The sequence below is a fragment of the Lissotriton vulgaris genome, chromosome 11, assembly GCF_964263255.1.
Source record: "Lissotriton vulgaris chromosome 11, aLisVul1.2, whole genome shotgun sequence".
NCBI classification, from domain to species: domain Eukaryota; kingdom Metazoa; phylum Chordata; class Amphibia; order Caudata; family Salamandridae; genus Lissotriton; species Lissotriton vulgaris.
This window is the reverse complement of record NC_141699.1, coordinates 657,353,523-657,370,896: the sequence shown is the minus strand read 5'-3', so window position 1 is coordinate 657,370,896 and position 17,374 is coordinate 657,353,523. Positions and strand designations below refer to the sequence as shown.

Below are 17,374 nucleotides of genomic sequence, written 5' to 3'. Positions count from 1 at the left end.
ACGAGTCTATGGTGTCACGAATGCTGGCAACATCCTCCGGGTCCCGAAGGATACTCAGCGGGAGTACCCACCTCCGCTCACGAGTGGCATGGGCCAGGGGATCTTGTAGCAAAAGTTCCACATGTGCGTGGTCCGATAGGGAAATGTCGGATATAGCGGCAGTCAAGGAGTCTCGGGCCAATTCAAGGGAGGTGAAAAGATAGTCAATACGGGAGAATGTCCTATGGGAATGTGAATAAAAGGAGTAGTCCCGGGTTTCCGGGTTGTGGTAGCGCCACACATCCACGAGCCCCAGGTCTGTAAGCTGTGTTCTAAGGGTAGAGGACATTGCACCCGTGCTATTAAAGGAGGCCCCCGCCCGATCTAACTCAGGGTCCCACACTAGATTGAAGTCTCCGCCCAAGATCACGCTAGGATCGCCTGGTGGGAACTGGTCTCGCAGGAGCGCCTGGAGGTATTTGTCCTGCGACTGGTTGGGCGCATATACACATCCCAGAGTGAACTTTGCACAACCCATCTGCACCGTGGCTCGGAGGAAACGCCCGTCAGCACTCTTGAAGGGTTTCGTGGGTCCCCGTCTGAAGCCAGCCCTGCAGAGAATTGCCACCCCCGCCGTCTTAGTGTCAGAGGAGGCCCAGAACTGTGTGGGGTATCTAGGGTGCGCCATGCGTTTAGTATCCCCCTTTAGAAGGTGCGTCTCCTGGAGGAGGATAATGTCAGAGGAGTGATGCAGAAGATAGCGCCATATCTGGTTCCGTTTGTTGGGGGAGTTGAGCCCTTTGACATTGAGTGATAGGACCTTCAAGGGCGCGGGGATGTTCGCTGTCATCGCACTAAAGGGGGGGCGGAGCTGCGCAAGTACCAATGAAGCATCCCCTCCCGCAGACAGGGCAGTGGCAGCCTCACCTCGCCCCCAGCGTGCCAACCCCCGCAGGACCCACCGTGCCACCCCTCTGCAAGCGCGGGGAGAGAACAGGAAGAAAGAGCAGCGCGTGAGAAAAGTAGGAAGAAAAGAGAGGGAAAGAAGATAAAGGGCGTAGAGGAGAAACACAACCAAAACAGGCCAACAGGGCCATTGTACATTGTCCCAGGTACCGGACATCCTCTACCCGAGGGTTCGGATGAACACAGGAATGTCACTTCCTACGGGACAAAAGGAGGGAGCGGAGAACTGGGTGAGTGAAATGAAATCCGGTCGTCTCGCAGCCCGTCCACCCCGCTGTCACAAGGAAGGACGTCCGGGGGTGATTCGAGCCGGGGGGCCCTCAAGTTCGGACCAGGCGCCAAGAGGGCACCGAAGCTCGGCGATATGATGCAGGGCCCTGTCGGGGAGGGGGCGGCGCGGAGGCTGCAGCTCACCATGAGGGTCCCGCGGCGGATGTGTGATCTGGAGCTGGGGCTCGTGTGGGGAGAGCCTCCGGCGTCCTCTCCGGGTCCGGCCTCTCGTTCCCGCCCAAGCCGGGGCCTCTCGTAGTCGTAGCACCCGGGCGGTCGCAGCGTCTTCAGCCGGGGGCAGCCCGGCGCCAGCAGCCTCGATGGTGCGCCCAGGCAGCAATCAGCACCTCGGAGGGAGAATCGCCACGTGGAGGGTTCAGGGAGGCACCAGCTCCTCGCCAGCGTCAGTGATCGGCTCCGCTCCGGGAGAGCCGGGCCAGGGGACTCAGCGGCAGACCCTGCGGCAAGATGGCGGCCAGGGGCCGACCGCGGGGATCCCGGGGCTCCGGGCGTCTGCAGCGGGGGTCCCAGCAAGAAGGACTCGCCTCCGGGAGATGTCGCTGGCAGGGCTTGCAGTGATCGGCTCCGCTCCGGGAGAGCCGGGCCAGGGGACTCAGCGGCAGACCCTGCGGCAAGATGGCGGCCAGGGGCCGATCGCGGGGATCCCGGGGCTCCGGGCGTCTGCAGCGGGGGTCCCAGCAAGAAGGACTCGCCTCCGGGAGATGTTGCTGGCAGGGCTTGCAGTAGTCGGGGGGGGGCCCCCAGGTGAAAGAACCCCCCCGGACGTCGCTAAAACAGGCTGATTACACAGCGGGGTGACGGAGCTCGCACGAGACGCGTCCGCTTACATCGCTGTCTCGGCCACGCCCCCCCGTACTATACTTTTTAACCCGTAACAAATTGAGCTGCTTCATTTCACCTGCTTTTTAAAAAAAAAACGGAAACAGTGGCCATTTCTTCTAAACTTACCAATGTACGTGTTACAACTACGTTTGCTTTTTCAAAAACCTTTAATAAAAATGTTGGTGCCCAAATACGGGCCTACAACCCCGTGGGCCGGCCACGGAGCAGGCTGGAACTGTAAATGGGGGGGGGGGTTTATTTGTGGAGAACATAACAGAGTCAGTGGTCGTTGATTTCATAGTAAAAAGTGCGACAAGTGCAACAAAATCATATCGATAATTCATTGTGAGCAAGTACCATTAGTGTCGACAATTCCAACCTTCAATAATAAATACAGTACTCAATGATGCATTAGAACTTAATATCAATTCATTGTTCGAACGTGTAATCAGTCTTATCCCATATCAATTCGTGTGGTAAAAACTGCATACATATCTCATGATATCAAGGCTGAGCAATCGGGGCACAACAAGGAGTTGAGAGTTTCATTTGTACCGGCGCCATTTTGGGTGAGGTCAGGAAGGTCCAAGTATAGTCAAAATGTCTCCACCAAGTCGTGGTTGGACCGGGACCTCTTTCGGTAGTTCAAAAGTTTTTGTTGAAGGGTAGTAGAGGGGACTGGTGACATGAACCATCAGTGAATGTGGGGTGGGAGGAAACAATTTCTCCTACCGGGTCATACTGGTGTCCCACCGGAACTGATCAAGTTGGTAGTCTTGCAGGATTTTGATCATTTCAAGACTGAGGCCGGCCCCGGCATGAGTGCGCCGACGTCCCTTGGCTACGTCGTGGTCGTTCCGTGGGTGATCATGGCAGTCATTTCTCATCGGGGGTCGGGGGCCCCCGTGGCTCATATAGAATCTTCAAAGTTGAGGAGAACGTTTCTGGACGCAGGACTCATTTTCAGGCTGAACTGAAAAGCGTTGTTGTACCGCAAAAGTAACCGAGACTGTCGGGTGAGTGCAGTGCCGCTGCATCGCAAGAGTGGACGAACCCTTTTGTTGGGTGAGTGGAGCGTTGGGGGTGCAGCTGGGGGGCCCCCACCTGGGGGGGTGGGAGAGGGTCGTTCGCGCCGCCTCTCCCTCCCTGCGCACCCCACGCCGACACCTGGCGTTGATATCCGTGATGTCCGGACCAGGCGATAAGAGGGGGGGGGTCGGAGGCAGAGGCAAGACACCCCCCCCCGTGGCCTGCAGGGCGCCAGAAGAGAATGGGAAGACCAGCACATTCCGGGCCGACCATCCCACGACTTCTCCGGCTGATGGCGGCTAGTCGGGCCCCGCCCTGCACGTGTCGAGGCCTCATCTTCCGGATGGGCGTAACCGTGGACCTGTTGCACTTCGGGAGTTTCCGGAATGGGGGTAGGTATCTGCTGATTTGTATCTATTTCATGTTACCGTTATTGGGTGTGGCGGGCGGTGGGACAGACATGCTTGGAGCTGTGGGGGGGTGGCGGAGGTTAGCTACCTCGTGGCTGCCGTAACGTCAAGCTTGGCTTCTCTCACCACTTCCATGTTTCTTATTTCTAGCGAAGTCAAAAACTCATCAGTGGCCTACTGATTTTGTTCGATTTCTTTCCCTTCTTTTTCAAGTGTGTTTCATTGTAAAGTTTCTGTTTAACAGGATATAGTTTTTACTTCGTATTTTACATATGTCTTCTTTATTAGGGGTACTCTCCGGTTGAGCCAGATGATGTACCTCTAATAAATGGTCCGGGTGGAACTAGTTTCTCAATCAGTGGGGAGTAGATGGGCATGACAGATTACAACGGGGGACAAAGGTCCGCATTACCCATCCTTCACTACTTGCAAAGACTAGACAGAATATTTCTATTCCACGTTATTTGCAAACAGAGAATACCTCGTTAGAACTATTCCTTGAACAATAAATGTCCAGCCAATCAATCAATCAGTGGGGAGAAAAACAGGCAAGACGGATTACAACTGGGGACAAAAGTCCGCATTACCTATCCTTCACTATCTGCAAAGAGAGACAGAATATTCCTATTCTTCTCTGTTTGTAGACAGGGAATATCTCAAATAGCAATAATCAATAACAAATTTACAACTTTAAGGTAAATACTCACAATATGACTACTCAACGAAGTTAAAAAGTAACGGATATAGGTACTTGAGAGGTTTTCGGTGGCAGATAATCTACAATATACACTTGTACATATGAGTCTGATACAGGGCAGATCTCTGTATAACTATGGATAATTAGATATTAGGATGGCATACTTTGACTTGTGATGTTTGATCTCATTTAGTCACTTCAATCTAATTTTTACCATTAATTTTTCTTTTTGTTTTGCAGATTAACTACAATACTTATGTTGGACTCCATATTATATGTTGTTTATTATATTGTTTTGTTACTTATAGTTTTAGTTATTTATTGTAGTGTTATCTTTTAGTTATAGTTCCAGTTATTGTTTTAATAAAAGTTAATTAAAAAAGTACATACGTCTGTTTTTTTGTGGGGGTAGCAGTCATCAATAGAAATGATATTTATAATTTGAACTATAATGCTGAAGCTCACTCATTAGTAACATATTGTGGTGAAATTTTAACCTATGTGCTGACGTAAGTGTTCCATAAACTACTACTATGGTAACAGGCAAAATACTGTTTGGGGGTAGGGTATAATATGCAGGAATGCTGTAAAAAATAAATGGGCAAGGGCTGTTTTGTTTTCCACTGTTGCAACATAAAGTGATCGATAAAAATCCGATAATCAGGCCTATCAGCGACTAAGACAGCAGGCCGAGTCTCTTTTGCTCAACGACTCCCTCATGGGACGAAGAAACGTCCTTTTTCACGAAATAGGAATATTTTACTTGCAGGACAGTTGTTAATTTCCCGTGAAAATACATTAGCCTGGAACATTGTTAGTGATAAACTGTAAATGCATCTGGGTCCTTTGCTTAAAAAAAATATATAAAATATATTTGTGAATTAGAATAAGAATATATGTTACAGCTATAGATATTTGCTATTAAAAAACCATTGAAATTCACTGACAAAACCATAGGTTTTAGGCCATATATAGTTAGGGATTAGCATTTACAAAACCTTAATTCACTCGCACAAAACCATAGAAATTCGCATATATAGTTAGATGCAATAACTATATATCGCGCACCCGCAATCCACTGCTGATGATGTCACATATTACATCAATCATGACATGGTCAGTGACATCACTGATGACATCACTGATGACAACTCAAATGACATCACTGATAACTCAAATTACATCACTGACAACATCACTGATGACATCAATAATGTGATAATACGATCAACCTCTTTAGACTTTAATATAACCTTAGATACACTCAGAGTAAACAGACTCTCACAGACTCACTCATCCATGGAGTTACTCACACACCTAGTCAGTCATGCAAAGAATCAATCACAGATCCATTTCCTCAACTATACAGTTATACACACCTTACTTATTCAAACATATACTAACACATATTTACTATTATACAATCCCTGATACAAGTTTACAATGATCCATTCAGCCACTCACACATTCACTGGCTCTTATGCACAGTTATTTATATATGTCAACTCTCACATGTACTGTGTTTTACATATGTACTTACTTTGACATGTAGCACTGAGATATCCATTCACTCATCAATACACTCGTACACAGTCAACCACCCATACAGCTGTTTCCACATGCAGTTTTGAACCCATACATCTAGTGAATCAACTGTTCACACATGTATGCACAGAGTCACACACCTCCCAGCCACCCCCACACACACACTTACTCTCCCATACAAATACTTGGGCAACCAATCAATAACCTATATAGTTACTCATATAGCTACTGTTCAACACATGCAGCAGTTCATAGAACAACAGATATAATGATGCACAAATTAAGACAGTTTAGTCACTAACCCATGCACTCAGTGAGACACATTTAATCACTCTCTCATACAGTCAGTCATGCACCTACTAAATCCTTCATCCAGACACTTATACATCCACTCATTCTTCAATATGTAAGACATATTTTAACTTTACAGAAACATACAGTCACTGGATGATGTCATCAGTGATGTTGTCAGTGATGTCATTTGAGTTGTCATCAGTGATGTCATCAGTGATGTCACTGACCATGTCATGATTGATGTAATATGTGACATCATCAGCAGTGGATTGCGGGTGCGCGATATATAGTTATTGCATCTAACTATATATGCGAATTTCTATGGTTTTGTGCTAGTAAATTAAGGTTTTGTAAATGCTAATCCCTAACTATATATGGCCTAAAACCTATGGTTTTTTCAGTGTGTATATATATATGTATATATATATGTATATATATATATGTATATATATATATATATATATATATATATATATATATATATATATATATATATATATATATATACACAGTTCACTATCTGCCACTTTAAGGGCAGAACAATATCTTGGCCACAGTTCAATCTCAAAAAGTTTGGTCAAGTTCATGACTTTTACAAACAAGTGTTATTACATTAAATGATCGCCCCGTCTCATGCCCATTAAAACTAGGTTGATTGCAAAAGTTTGTCGTCTAAAAATTTCATTATGGTTCTAAAAAGTCTGGGAAGCGCTTCCCTAGAAACAGCTTCACCTAATTATATACGTCACTCTCTCCAAAATAGCTAATCCTGCAACCTCCGATGCCCAACCTTCTGTCTTTACAAAACGCAACCCTTTCAGTTTACGGATAGTTACTCAAGTGGTACACTTCAAAGCTTTACTGTTTAGTTACAAATGGGCGAAACGTACAAATAACTTTGTGGTGACGGAGGTATGAATGGTGATGCATTTGTAAACAAATGGCAATTCTAGTACATACTTTCTAAAACTAAAGCATAGCAGCATTCACAGGCATCAGTGGTATATACACACTTACATCAAAGTGGTTTGGCCGGAGATGGGAAAGTAGAAATTAGAGGTTAGTTGAAACCTATAATGAGGAGATGGGTTTTTTAAAATTAGTTTTGAATTCAATCACACTGACCTCAGTGGCGTGAATCATCAGTAACTTGATGGTGCACATGGGAGCTATAGCAGATGGACAAGCTGTGGTCTATATACTTGGAGGCGGAGGAGAAGGCATGGAAGGCAGAAGAGCATATAGCATGGTGCAGTGCTGACCAAGGACAAGTGCCTTCTAGCTCTTGTACCAAAGGTTGAAAAGCGGAGGTGACGAGGAAGCCAGTAAAGTGAGAAAAGAACAGGCATAATGTGAAAAGGTTTGTGGATCCCAGAAAAGAAGAAAGTGGAGGCTGGAATGACAGTAGTGGAAACTTTGTGACTCAGCAGACAGACAAACAGTAGGTCCTCAGACTTCATTCAATCCACTGTGCAGACTATTGTGTGCTTGCAAAATAAAGTGGAGGATTTAGAGAATGCTAATAGATCAGTGAAATTGAAGATTATTGGTTGGCTGATTCAGTAGGTATCAACTGACTTGAAGGACTTCTAAAAAAGACTTTCTCACTATGTAAGGGAATCCATCTGAAGGTGAGTTTCCTGTCCAACTGAAAACGTATATTATTGCTTGCCTCTAACAGAATGCAAACAAATGGAGATAAACCAAAAACTCCAGCAGAAGGAAACTGAGGGAAGATTTAGTAAAGCATCAAAACTAAAATGATAGAAGTGGAGAAGTGTGGCTCACTGGTTAGAGCAGGCAGACCCTGAAGCAGAGGTCAGACCCGGGACCAGGGTTCAATTCCCGACGCGGCAGGGTCTTGAGCTCAAATGTCCATGGACTCGATAATTCTCGCTTCGGTGCCTGACCTAATCATGGGTTCACACTCTGCAACTCTGGGCATTAAGCTTGCTTAATCTCCACAACGGCCCCCCGCGGCGGGATGCCTGGCTTTCACCTTGGGGATGCCCTGTAGGGGCTATCTCACAGGGAAAAACCAGGACGGGTTCCCAAGGCGAGCGCGGAGATACCCCTTCGGGGGTCGATTCTGGCGCTATATAAGAAACATAATAATAATAATAATAATAATAATACTATTTCCTGATGTCGCCCAAGCTGCAGCTGAGGTGTAGACCGAAACAAGGGAAAAGGAAGTCTTTTATTGACCAAATGTTGGTGGTAGAAGTTGAACACATGGATGTAATTGCAGGTAGGGGAGTTAGAGGAATTTGGAAGGCACTGCATGGCCGCCTGAAGTGAGTTTCTTTTATTCAGTGCTTACCTTATTTAAATATCATCATCCAGGTAGAGTCCATCTGTGTGGTTATAATTCCTTTGATATTAATATCCTCATACAGACGTCCTGCTCCCTTAATAGGTCACTCTCTGAAGCAGTAAGTAATGTTGGATAGTTTGTTTCACTCGTTTTGACACTGGAACACCATTCCCCAGGTATTTAAGTGGTGTTTATCATGTTTAATCATTTTGTATGTAATGTTATTACTGTGGATACATTCTTGTTGGTTTGAATGGACCATAGGCTGTAGTAAGTAGTCCATCACAGCAGCTACTGTCACTAGCTATTTGGTTTTCACCACTTTTCATAAAATGCCAATTTAAAGATATAACCTTAAAATACAAATGATGCCTCCTTGTGTAACCTAGTGAGGTGCAAAACGTAATGTCCTTTAGGCTGCAAAATTACTGTCTTCGGAGTGTCATTTTTGAATTACCTTTCTATGGAAATAATTTTTTTCTGGTCGGACAATCTGCATAATCTCTATATTGGCTCATGTGTGAAGAGTTTCTACGATGTTTAAAAGTGTCTCTGACATTTGCTGTGTACATATTAAGCCTGTTTGTTGTCTCCTCGCCCTACAGTGCTGGTGACATTGGATCCAGAAACGGCACATCCTAATTTGATCCTGGCCGAGGACGGAAGGCGTGTGCGATGTTCATCTGGGACACAGCCCATGCCAGCCACTCCCAAGAGATTTAAACTCCTTTTCGCTGTACTGGGCAAAGAGGGATACTCTTCGGGTAGACATTATTGGGAAGTTCGGCTGCTGGAGGAAGGAGAATGGCGTGTGGGAGCTGCACGAGAGTCTCTGGACAGGAAAACCTTGTCACAAAAATCAGGACTCTGGGCTTTAGAGAGGTCTAATAATAAATACATTGCTATCACCCTCTCTGCCACCCCTCTCACCCTGACTGAGCGGCCAAAGAAGCTGGGTGTTCATCTGAACTATGATATGGAACAGCTGTCGTTCTACAATGCTGACACAATGAGTCTTCTCTGCACTTTCACCATCTCTGCCCTAAATGAAAGAATCTTTCCTTACTTCTGTGTTTGGGGCAAGGCAGATCTACTACTTGTGTAGAAGTTTAAGGCCTCGTCCTATGGTGCCTGTCTGTCTTTTTTCTAACCAACTGTTTTTTTCTCTTCTTCTATGTCTTTGGACAGACAGATCAACTTGTGTAGATGCTTGAGGCTCCATCCCTTCTATATCCAGGTGTTGCTGGTCACAGCCATTGTGTCTTCCTTACTGACTGTCATTTTGTACTGTGAGGGCAGACAGATCTACAACTTAGTTGGAAACCAGTGCTTCCACTCCCACTTTCCCTCCACATGCCACTGGTTGTCTCCATTCACAACTTTTCCAAACAAAGCTAGCAGATATTTGTTTGCATTTTGAGTTCTGAATATGTGCTGTCCTCTTGGTTTTGCTATTATGATACTTTCTCAAACATGGGAAAATACAGGAATGTGAGTGTCATAAAATAAGAGCTGTAAAAAACTTCAGCTGGCAATCATGCATGACAAATTTAGACTTCTGTTCACAAAGCTAAAGACTGTGTTTGACACCGTCTCTGGTCACCCTGGAATAGGTTAACCATTGGGAGTCCTGTTTCTTACATTGACTCTTTTAACCCTGCAGACGGAGCGGGGTGAAAGGATGAGGTTGGACTGTTGCATGTCAGCAGGGTACTATGCCCCCAGGCCTGGCCTTACATTTTACAGATCATTGTTCTTTGATGTACTTATGGTTCATTTGATACAAGACTTCACCTTCCAGAAATCATTGGGATGTCAAATGAAGCCTGGGGCTGACAAAAATAATTTTTGATACTTTTACCGCAGATTATTCACCTGTAGAATATTCCCTAGTCCCCAGACTGGATATTCGCTTCCTTAGCAGTGCTTTCACACGACCCTAGGAGGGGTATGCTGCTATGCGTTTGCTCCGTAATGCCTCGGAACTGATCTAGAGGAGCAGCATTTAAGCTCCATCAATGCGCACTGATGCCAGTGTGTTCTTTCCCCACCTTTGAACTGGGATCTGGAGATCTGCTGTCACTTTCTTCAGCCTTCTGACGACTCCCAAGAATGAAATACTGTGTGTAAGTGAACAAAATCCCCTCCGAGAATAACTAGCATCAAACCATGACACGGCTGCTGAAAAAAGTTGTCGGTCACTGACCTGCACAACTTGTTTCTCTGGTGTTTGGACTCAGGGCAATACTCCAAGTCATGCAAGGAGTGCACCCGAAAGCATTCTGAGACAGAGAAGCAAACTGTTTGTGTTGCCAACAGCAAGAACAGGACATGGGCTCTGCACTGGCTCTTGTGCAGACTTCTACCTTAGCTCCACAACCTGCATCGTTCCCCTTTCATCTGCACCAGTGTGAACACCAACTGCGCTGGAGAAGAATCCGGCATGTGCACCAACGCCAGACTAGCTTCGGCTCTGCCTCGAACAAGGTCATGCTCCGAATCCACTACAGAGCCCCCAGTTGCCATACAACTTTAGTCTGATTCAATGCTTCCACTACTGCAGAGGCTTCATTGTTTTTTTTTGGCTCCGACTCTAACCAAAGCTTGCCACTCCCCAGGGATCATGGCGTGGTTAGGGATGATTCCCCCTCATTTTGCTGAAAGTTTTTGCATGGACTTGCAAGAGGCAAGGGTGCTTAAGACTTCCCTTGATGCAGAGTGAACTCACCTTTGGTACCCCCAATAGAAGAGGATGCTTCCAGTGCGCTGGTAATTCAGTGATCTGCTGAGTTCTGGGTATTATAAATGCCTTCCATTGTATTAAAATGTGTGATTCGCACTGGCCTTGATACTGTTGGTCTGTATGGGCAGTTGTCATCAGTGTAATCCTCCATCGATATTCGTGGATGCACTCCACAGGTTTCCCTGGATTGATACTGGCTTTCTTAATGGATATGCCTTTCAGTGACCCACACTTATATGACAAGAACGTTGATTCTGTTTTGACATGTTTCATAAAGAGTAGGGCTACGGCACACTCCCTGGGTCTTTCTGCCCTGGCCAAACAGTTTCCCTGCCAATTTAGAAAACTCAAAGGTTACTAGGAGTATTGGCATACAGGCAACACCAGTCTGCATTGCCCATATTGCAGTCAGCCAAATCCTTTCATGGCTTGGGTCGTAGATCTGGTAGGCAACACACAGGTCTCCAAAGGCCTAGATTCTCCCATTCCCTCTCCCCTGTGGCAACAGCACCTAAGCTGTCTTAGCTTGCCATTAGTGGCACGGATCAACCCTGTGGAATGTAGGATCCAGAAGATTCTCCCAAGGCGGCAATCCATCATATCCAACAGATGGGTCCTCCAGATAGCTCACACTGGCTTTGCCCTACAGTTTATTTCTACCCGCCCCACAAGTCTTCCCACCACAGGGAGGCTCTCAGAGAAGCACCCATCCATTCTCTTGCAGAGGTGCAAGCATTACTCTCCATAGTAGCCACCAAGACGGTTCTGGCCTCGAAAATATGGACAGGTTGTTACTCTTGTTATTTCCTCATTCTAAGATTGCCTAGCTTAGATCTTCACCCCCTTAAAACCTTCCTTTGAAATGCTCACATCGGCCAAGATTCTATCAGCCCTGGACCCAAACAACAGGATTGTATCCTTGAATCTGCAGGATCATAGGTGCCCATGTTCACAAAGCACTACTGCCTTGACAACCACATTTGATGGGAAAGGCATTTCACCCGTTCGGTATTGTAAGACTTTTTGGTCCACTCCACAGAACCTGCACCTGTGAGAGGCACTGCTTTGGTATCTCTTCTAAAGGTGTGGAATGTGCACGTAGAAGTATCCATCAGAAGAACAAGTTACTTACCGTCCGTAAAGCTCTTTCTGGTGGATGCTCATCTTATCTTTGGATTCCTTGCTGCCTTATCACCTCCCTGTTCTATGGAGTGGCCTCTTTTTACCATCCAAAAAGTTCTCAAGTTTGAGATACGCACCTTGGCTTCGACAATTCTTAATGCTTCATGTCTAAGGGTGTGGAAAAAATCTAGCAAGAAACTAACGTCAGCACACAGGGGTGGTGCTTATATGTGGCCCCACTCTGTCACTTCTGGGGTAGTACGAAGCCAACACGGTACCACATGGCATCACATAGAGGTGCACAGGAGTACTGCTAAGAAAACATCTGGATCCAATCTGGTGATTATTCTGACAGAAATCTATGGTTACATAGAGTATCCACAAGAAAGTGTGTTACTAAACTTAATTAACTTGTTTGTTTTGACAGTGTGCAGTGATCTGGCTATTGGGGCTTAATCCCTGAGAAATTATACTTGCATAGCTCTTCATAAAGCAATCTGAATGTCAGCAGTCCCCCAAACCTAACAGCAAGTTGCGTCTTGTGTATAATATGATCTAATTGGCCACTAGGGGTGCTAGCATCATTAAATCAAACTAGCAGCTATTGTTTTGTTGGACATAACCATGTTATCAACCCTTTACGAATGCACTTGGCTACAATGTAGAATGATTTGTCACTCCTACAAAGAACCAAATACTGTATTGGATTCTTGTTGTGATTGATTTGTAAATAATAATAAAAAGTAAGTGCAGGGGCCCAAAGTTTCATAGATCTGACATTCAATGCTACTGAATGCCAGGATTACCCTTCCTGTACAAAACCTATGCTAGACTCAGGCACGCACCCTAGCACCTTGGTGCTAAGGTGTGCGCCTGGCGCACAGCAGCTGAAACCAGTGCTGGCGCTACGGAGCGGGGAGGAGAGTGCCATTTCTCTGTGAATATGGTGCTCTCCTGCTCTCTCCCTGTCGCGCAATGCAGTGCAGCCTCCTAAGATCATGCGCTGCATTGGGTGACAGTGTTCAGAATCTGGGCCTATGTATGTACTGAGGGCGAATTCAAAGAACCTGATCTAATTTCTGGTGTTCAGAATTTGGATATGTGAATACTGGGTAGGCTGAGCGGTCTAGAGGATCTATATATCACATGGAGTAGATACCATTCAGAATTTGGCAGCCAGACTAGTCTTCAACCTCCAACGCAGAACTCTCATCACACCTAAGTGTCCTTGCTCTGAGTCTTTTGCTTAGAAAGACTGCTTTATAGTACATGAACTGTCACTGTATATTTTATCTATGCTTATAGGTATGCACAAAGAATAACATTGACCATATTACAAATGTTTTATTTTGTTATCACTCATGCTTCTTACAACTGCAGTCAAGAATTGCGAGCTGCCCGGTGCAATACTTTAATCCTAACCTTGCACTTTTGTTTGTTGTCAACTTTATAACGGAATGCCCAAAAACTCAGTTACATTTCTCAGGACAATGTGTATTGTACTGTATTTTCCATCTATCCCTGTTTAAATATTCCTTTGACAGGGAAGCGAGCCAAGTCTTGTAGAGTTGTGCATCTAATGGACTTATGTGTCATGCAAAGGATTCCAGTGTGGAGCCTCACAGAGGGTTGACAAGTGCTGTCTTTAAGGGTGTAGTCCTGGGGCGACTGAGAGCTAGCTATACGGCAGGGAGACTAAAATGTCTTACTGGTCAGTTTCAAACAATTTGGTCAGTTACAGTTAAGAAAATCTAAGATTTCATATGTTGGATTCAGTTTCCTATGTCTAAAGCCAAAGAATTGGGAGACCAAAGATGTTTCAGGTTTTTAATCAGATTTATATACAAATTACCATTGAGTATTGTGCAAACCAAGAACTCCTAAAGTAGCATACAGTGAAAACTTTCTATGGGAAAGAAATTTACTTTTTATTGACAAACATCCTATTATATTAGAAATCGACTTTACGTAGAAAGATCATATACATCATATGTGCCAACCATGAGTATTTTATACTTTTACAGCCATTTTAGCGTGGTTATGTAAAATGCAAATGTATGGTCACCCTGGTTCTAGTCCAGAACTTCTACTTTCTGGATCAAACCTCACGATGGATGACAGTGGCATCAAAGTTGCTCGGTTATGGAAGTAACGGAAATAAATTATTGGGTGGGATTCCGCAAAAATGTTATTCTCCTCTAAAGTTACCAAACGGCATATATGCAACGACCTGCCAAGTATATGTTTTCTTAGAATTGTGTTATTAAAAATCGACCATAGCTATGCTTTAGTTGAGTTTAAAGTGTTGATTGTGTGCTTTCTAGTACAACTGTCAAAACTGTCTAAAATGTAACTGAGTCCCCTTTGAGTACAAAAGTTCCCCAATTCTTTCTTTGTTTACCTCTCTGTAGTGGTAGGGTTTCCCTGTGAGTTCTAATACAACATTTCCATCTCGGAGCACAAAGTCAACGTAAACTAGAATGGTGAGCACAAGGCCCAGCCCTCTCACATTAACTGTATTGCCACAGAGAGAGTGAAGGGTTTCAAACATAGATGGTAGGGCACAGCTGTGTGACCAGGGTGTGGAGTATAGGAGGAGACCTAGAGCCAGAAAGAAGCTGGCTACAGAGAAGCCATTGCTTGCCATTCAATCAGTCCTTTCCTTAGGGTATAACAGGGAAGTGTCCAGCCAGAGGATGCCAACATGATGGATAGATAAGTAAACAAAGGGGGTTGCGAGGGTGAATTTGACAGACTGGAAGTGGTAAGCAAAGCTGTGTGCTCAAGATATCCTTTCTGTTCTACTAGTAAGTGACCAGGATTGTACCTGGCGAGAGGTGGCCTAATATGAGGAAATATGGATAGGAAAGTACCAGAACGCATATGGTACCCCTTCTGTTCCACAGGTCTCCCAAGAACCATTGCTTGGACCTAAACTTAACTCTTAAAGAAAGAAGGAGAGACCAGGAACTGCCTGAATCCGAATTATTCATGAAGCAGTCTGCCATCCCTCCTGGTTTCTTTAGCCAGTGTGAAGTTAATAGTGTCTTCAATGTTCACCTTTTTCTAAAACTGTTCATGATCCGGCTTAAAGCTGACCATTTGTTTGAACAAACCCAAGGACGTTTCACAAGGATATTTGTGATGAAATCGGAACCGTCAGCTGTAATCATTGTCATTAGGCACGCGAGCATTGGTCAGCCAGTTGCCCTTTTCTACGGGACTGTAGAACAGGAAGTGTTTGCTGATAGTCCTAGAGAAAGAAAGTGGCCAAACGAAGTTGATGGATATTAAATATGATGACATGAGTATGCATGCACTTTCCTGGTGTGCCTGCTGAGGGTCTGCATGAATGGGCTGACGGGAACTAGTTGGGGTACTACTTTGAGTGGAGAATTGAGGACTGGTAGGCTGATGTGCTGACATGGGAGCAGTATTGGGTTGAGAGGTACCAGGATCCACAAGTGGGGAAGTAGATTGTGTAATTAAGATAGCAGTGGGGAGTAGGTGTTTGGAGGAGGAAGTGTATGTTAGTGCAGGTAGAAGCAACGCTGATGATAGCGGAGGCCCTAGTGTGTGGATGGAGAGATGGACATAGTAGGAGGGGCAGAACTGGCAACAGAGATGTTGGTGCCAGGAAGGGCAGGGTGTCTGACATGAAACTTTCTGCTTCTGACTACTCTTGAAAGCTGGATAATGAGTCAGATTTATATCTGCCATTTCATGCTTGAAAATTGACCATTGATGTATTTTTACCACTCTCTAAATGACACCCCTCAGTTTTCCATGGTCTTTGTTTTTCACCTGCTGCAAACCATTCAACACTTCTTGAAGCAACTTCTTGAAATGTGTGGATTGTCCCACCAAACCTTAGATCTCTCTCATCCTCGTGCAGCCTATTTAATTCTGTGTTTGTGAGGTGCCTCTCTCACTGAGGTATGAAGTCTGCCATGATTCTGCCTCTGAAGATGTTCGTTTAGATGTCACCATTAGCGTCACTCCTTTTAGCCATCCGACCATAGCTATTGATAAAATTTGCAATGCAACATGTCAGCATCTTGCAGCTCATCTGGTGCATCCACTGGCAAATAATAAAAGGTAACATTTTAAAGTTTAATTCTTTACACACAGTCAGTCAGTCAGTCAGTTAAAGAAGCTTTATTTCGACCGTACAGGCCATAAAAGCACTTAAAAAGACAATACAATTTGTATAAGGAAAAAATCATTAAAATATGTCATCATAAAAACTATGCAATAGTTCTATATTAAACAAATGGTGCATTTCTTAGTTGTGCAAATTATTTTAGTATTTTTTTGGGTACACTCCCTCAAGACAACTCAGGGTACTATGGTTGGATACCTTGCAATGTGCAACAGAGTTTACAGATTCTACCTTGAGTGCAGAAGGGGAAAGAGTAACACATGATTAAGCACATAACCAATTCATTGGTAAAAGAACACCTGTTGGTTGTTAAAAAGCTTTTGGCTTAATCTAATAAATGTATATAACAGTGGTAAAAAATCCACGTTAAAACGAATTTTATTATGCAATTAAAAAGCCTAGAGGGAAGATAATTACAGTAGAAATAATCCTACAATAAATTTGAGCGAACGAGGCGTAACCGCATATATAAAGGTTGCTAGGAACTAAGGGTTTCCTGTGAGGGCTTTCTTTAAGATGGCTCTACGAATGCACCACATCGAGTGTAGGAACCGAGAAATGGCGAACACAATGAGTGTGTCGGTTTCATGCTTAAAAAGTCTGTGCACCTCTATGTAGTGTCTGATCCCCATGTTTCAGCATAATTGTAGCAGTCACCGGGATCTTGGCTTTCCATAGGCGGGGCAAAAATAAAGAACATGCAGTTCACTTTCCTCAACTCGATTGCACCCTGGACAGTCTAGTTTATGGACTCCCTGCCATTTGTTAATAAATGCTCGGAGCGGGAGCACCCCATGTCTGAATTGGAGAAAAAGTTTCTTTGCCATAAGGAGTTGGATGGGATCAAGTGCCGATTCTAACCTGTATTGCTGCTTGATATCCGGAAACCTGGAGGTCAAGCAGCTCTGTGTTGTTCCTTGCTATAGTAGAGCCAGTTTGTGTTCCCTGAGGGAGTCAAGTAGTGCCTTTCTGGAGATTGTGGGGCAGGTCTCTTCAG

General features: G+C 44.8%; 1 protein-coding gene across 3 annotated transcripts in view; it reads left to right on the top strand.

Annotated features, from left to right (window-relative positions):
- Positions 1–14,508, top strand: part of LOC147683295 (butyrophilin subfamily 1 member A1-like) — a 173,765-nt gene extending 159,257 nt beyond the window's left edge. For 2 of the 3 annotated variants that reach the window (XM_086943748.1, XM_086943747.1), the window contains one exon: positions 8,956–14,508. In XM_086943748.1, coding sequence (XP_086799874.1) covers positions 8,956–9,455 — 500 coding nt within the window. In that variant the 3' untranslated portion in view covers positions 9,456–14,508. Of the gene's footprint in view, positions 1–4,434; positions 4,528–8,955 lie in introns of those variants that run through there. The other variant, XM_086943749.1, reaches the window with a different exon arrangement.
- Positions 14,509–17,374: the final 2,866 nt, after the last annotated feature.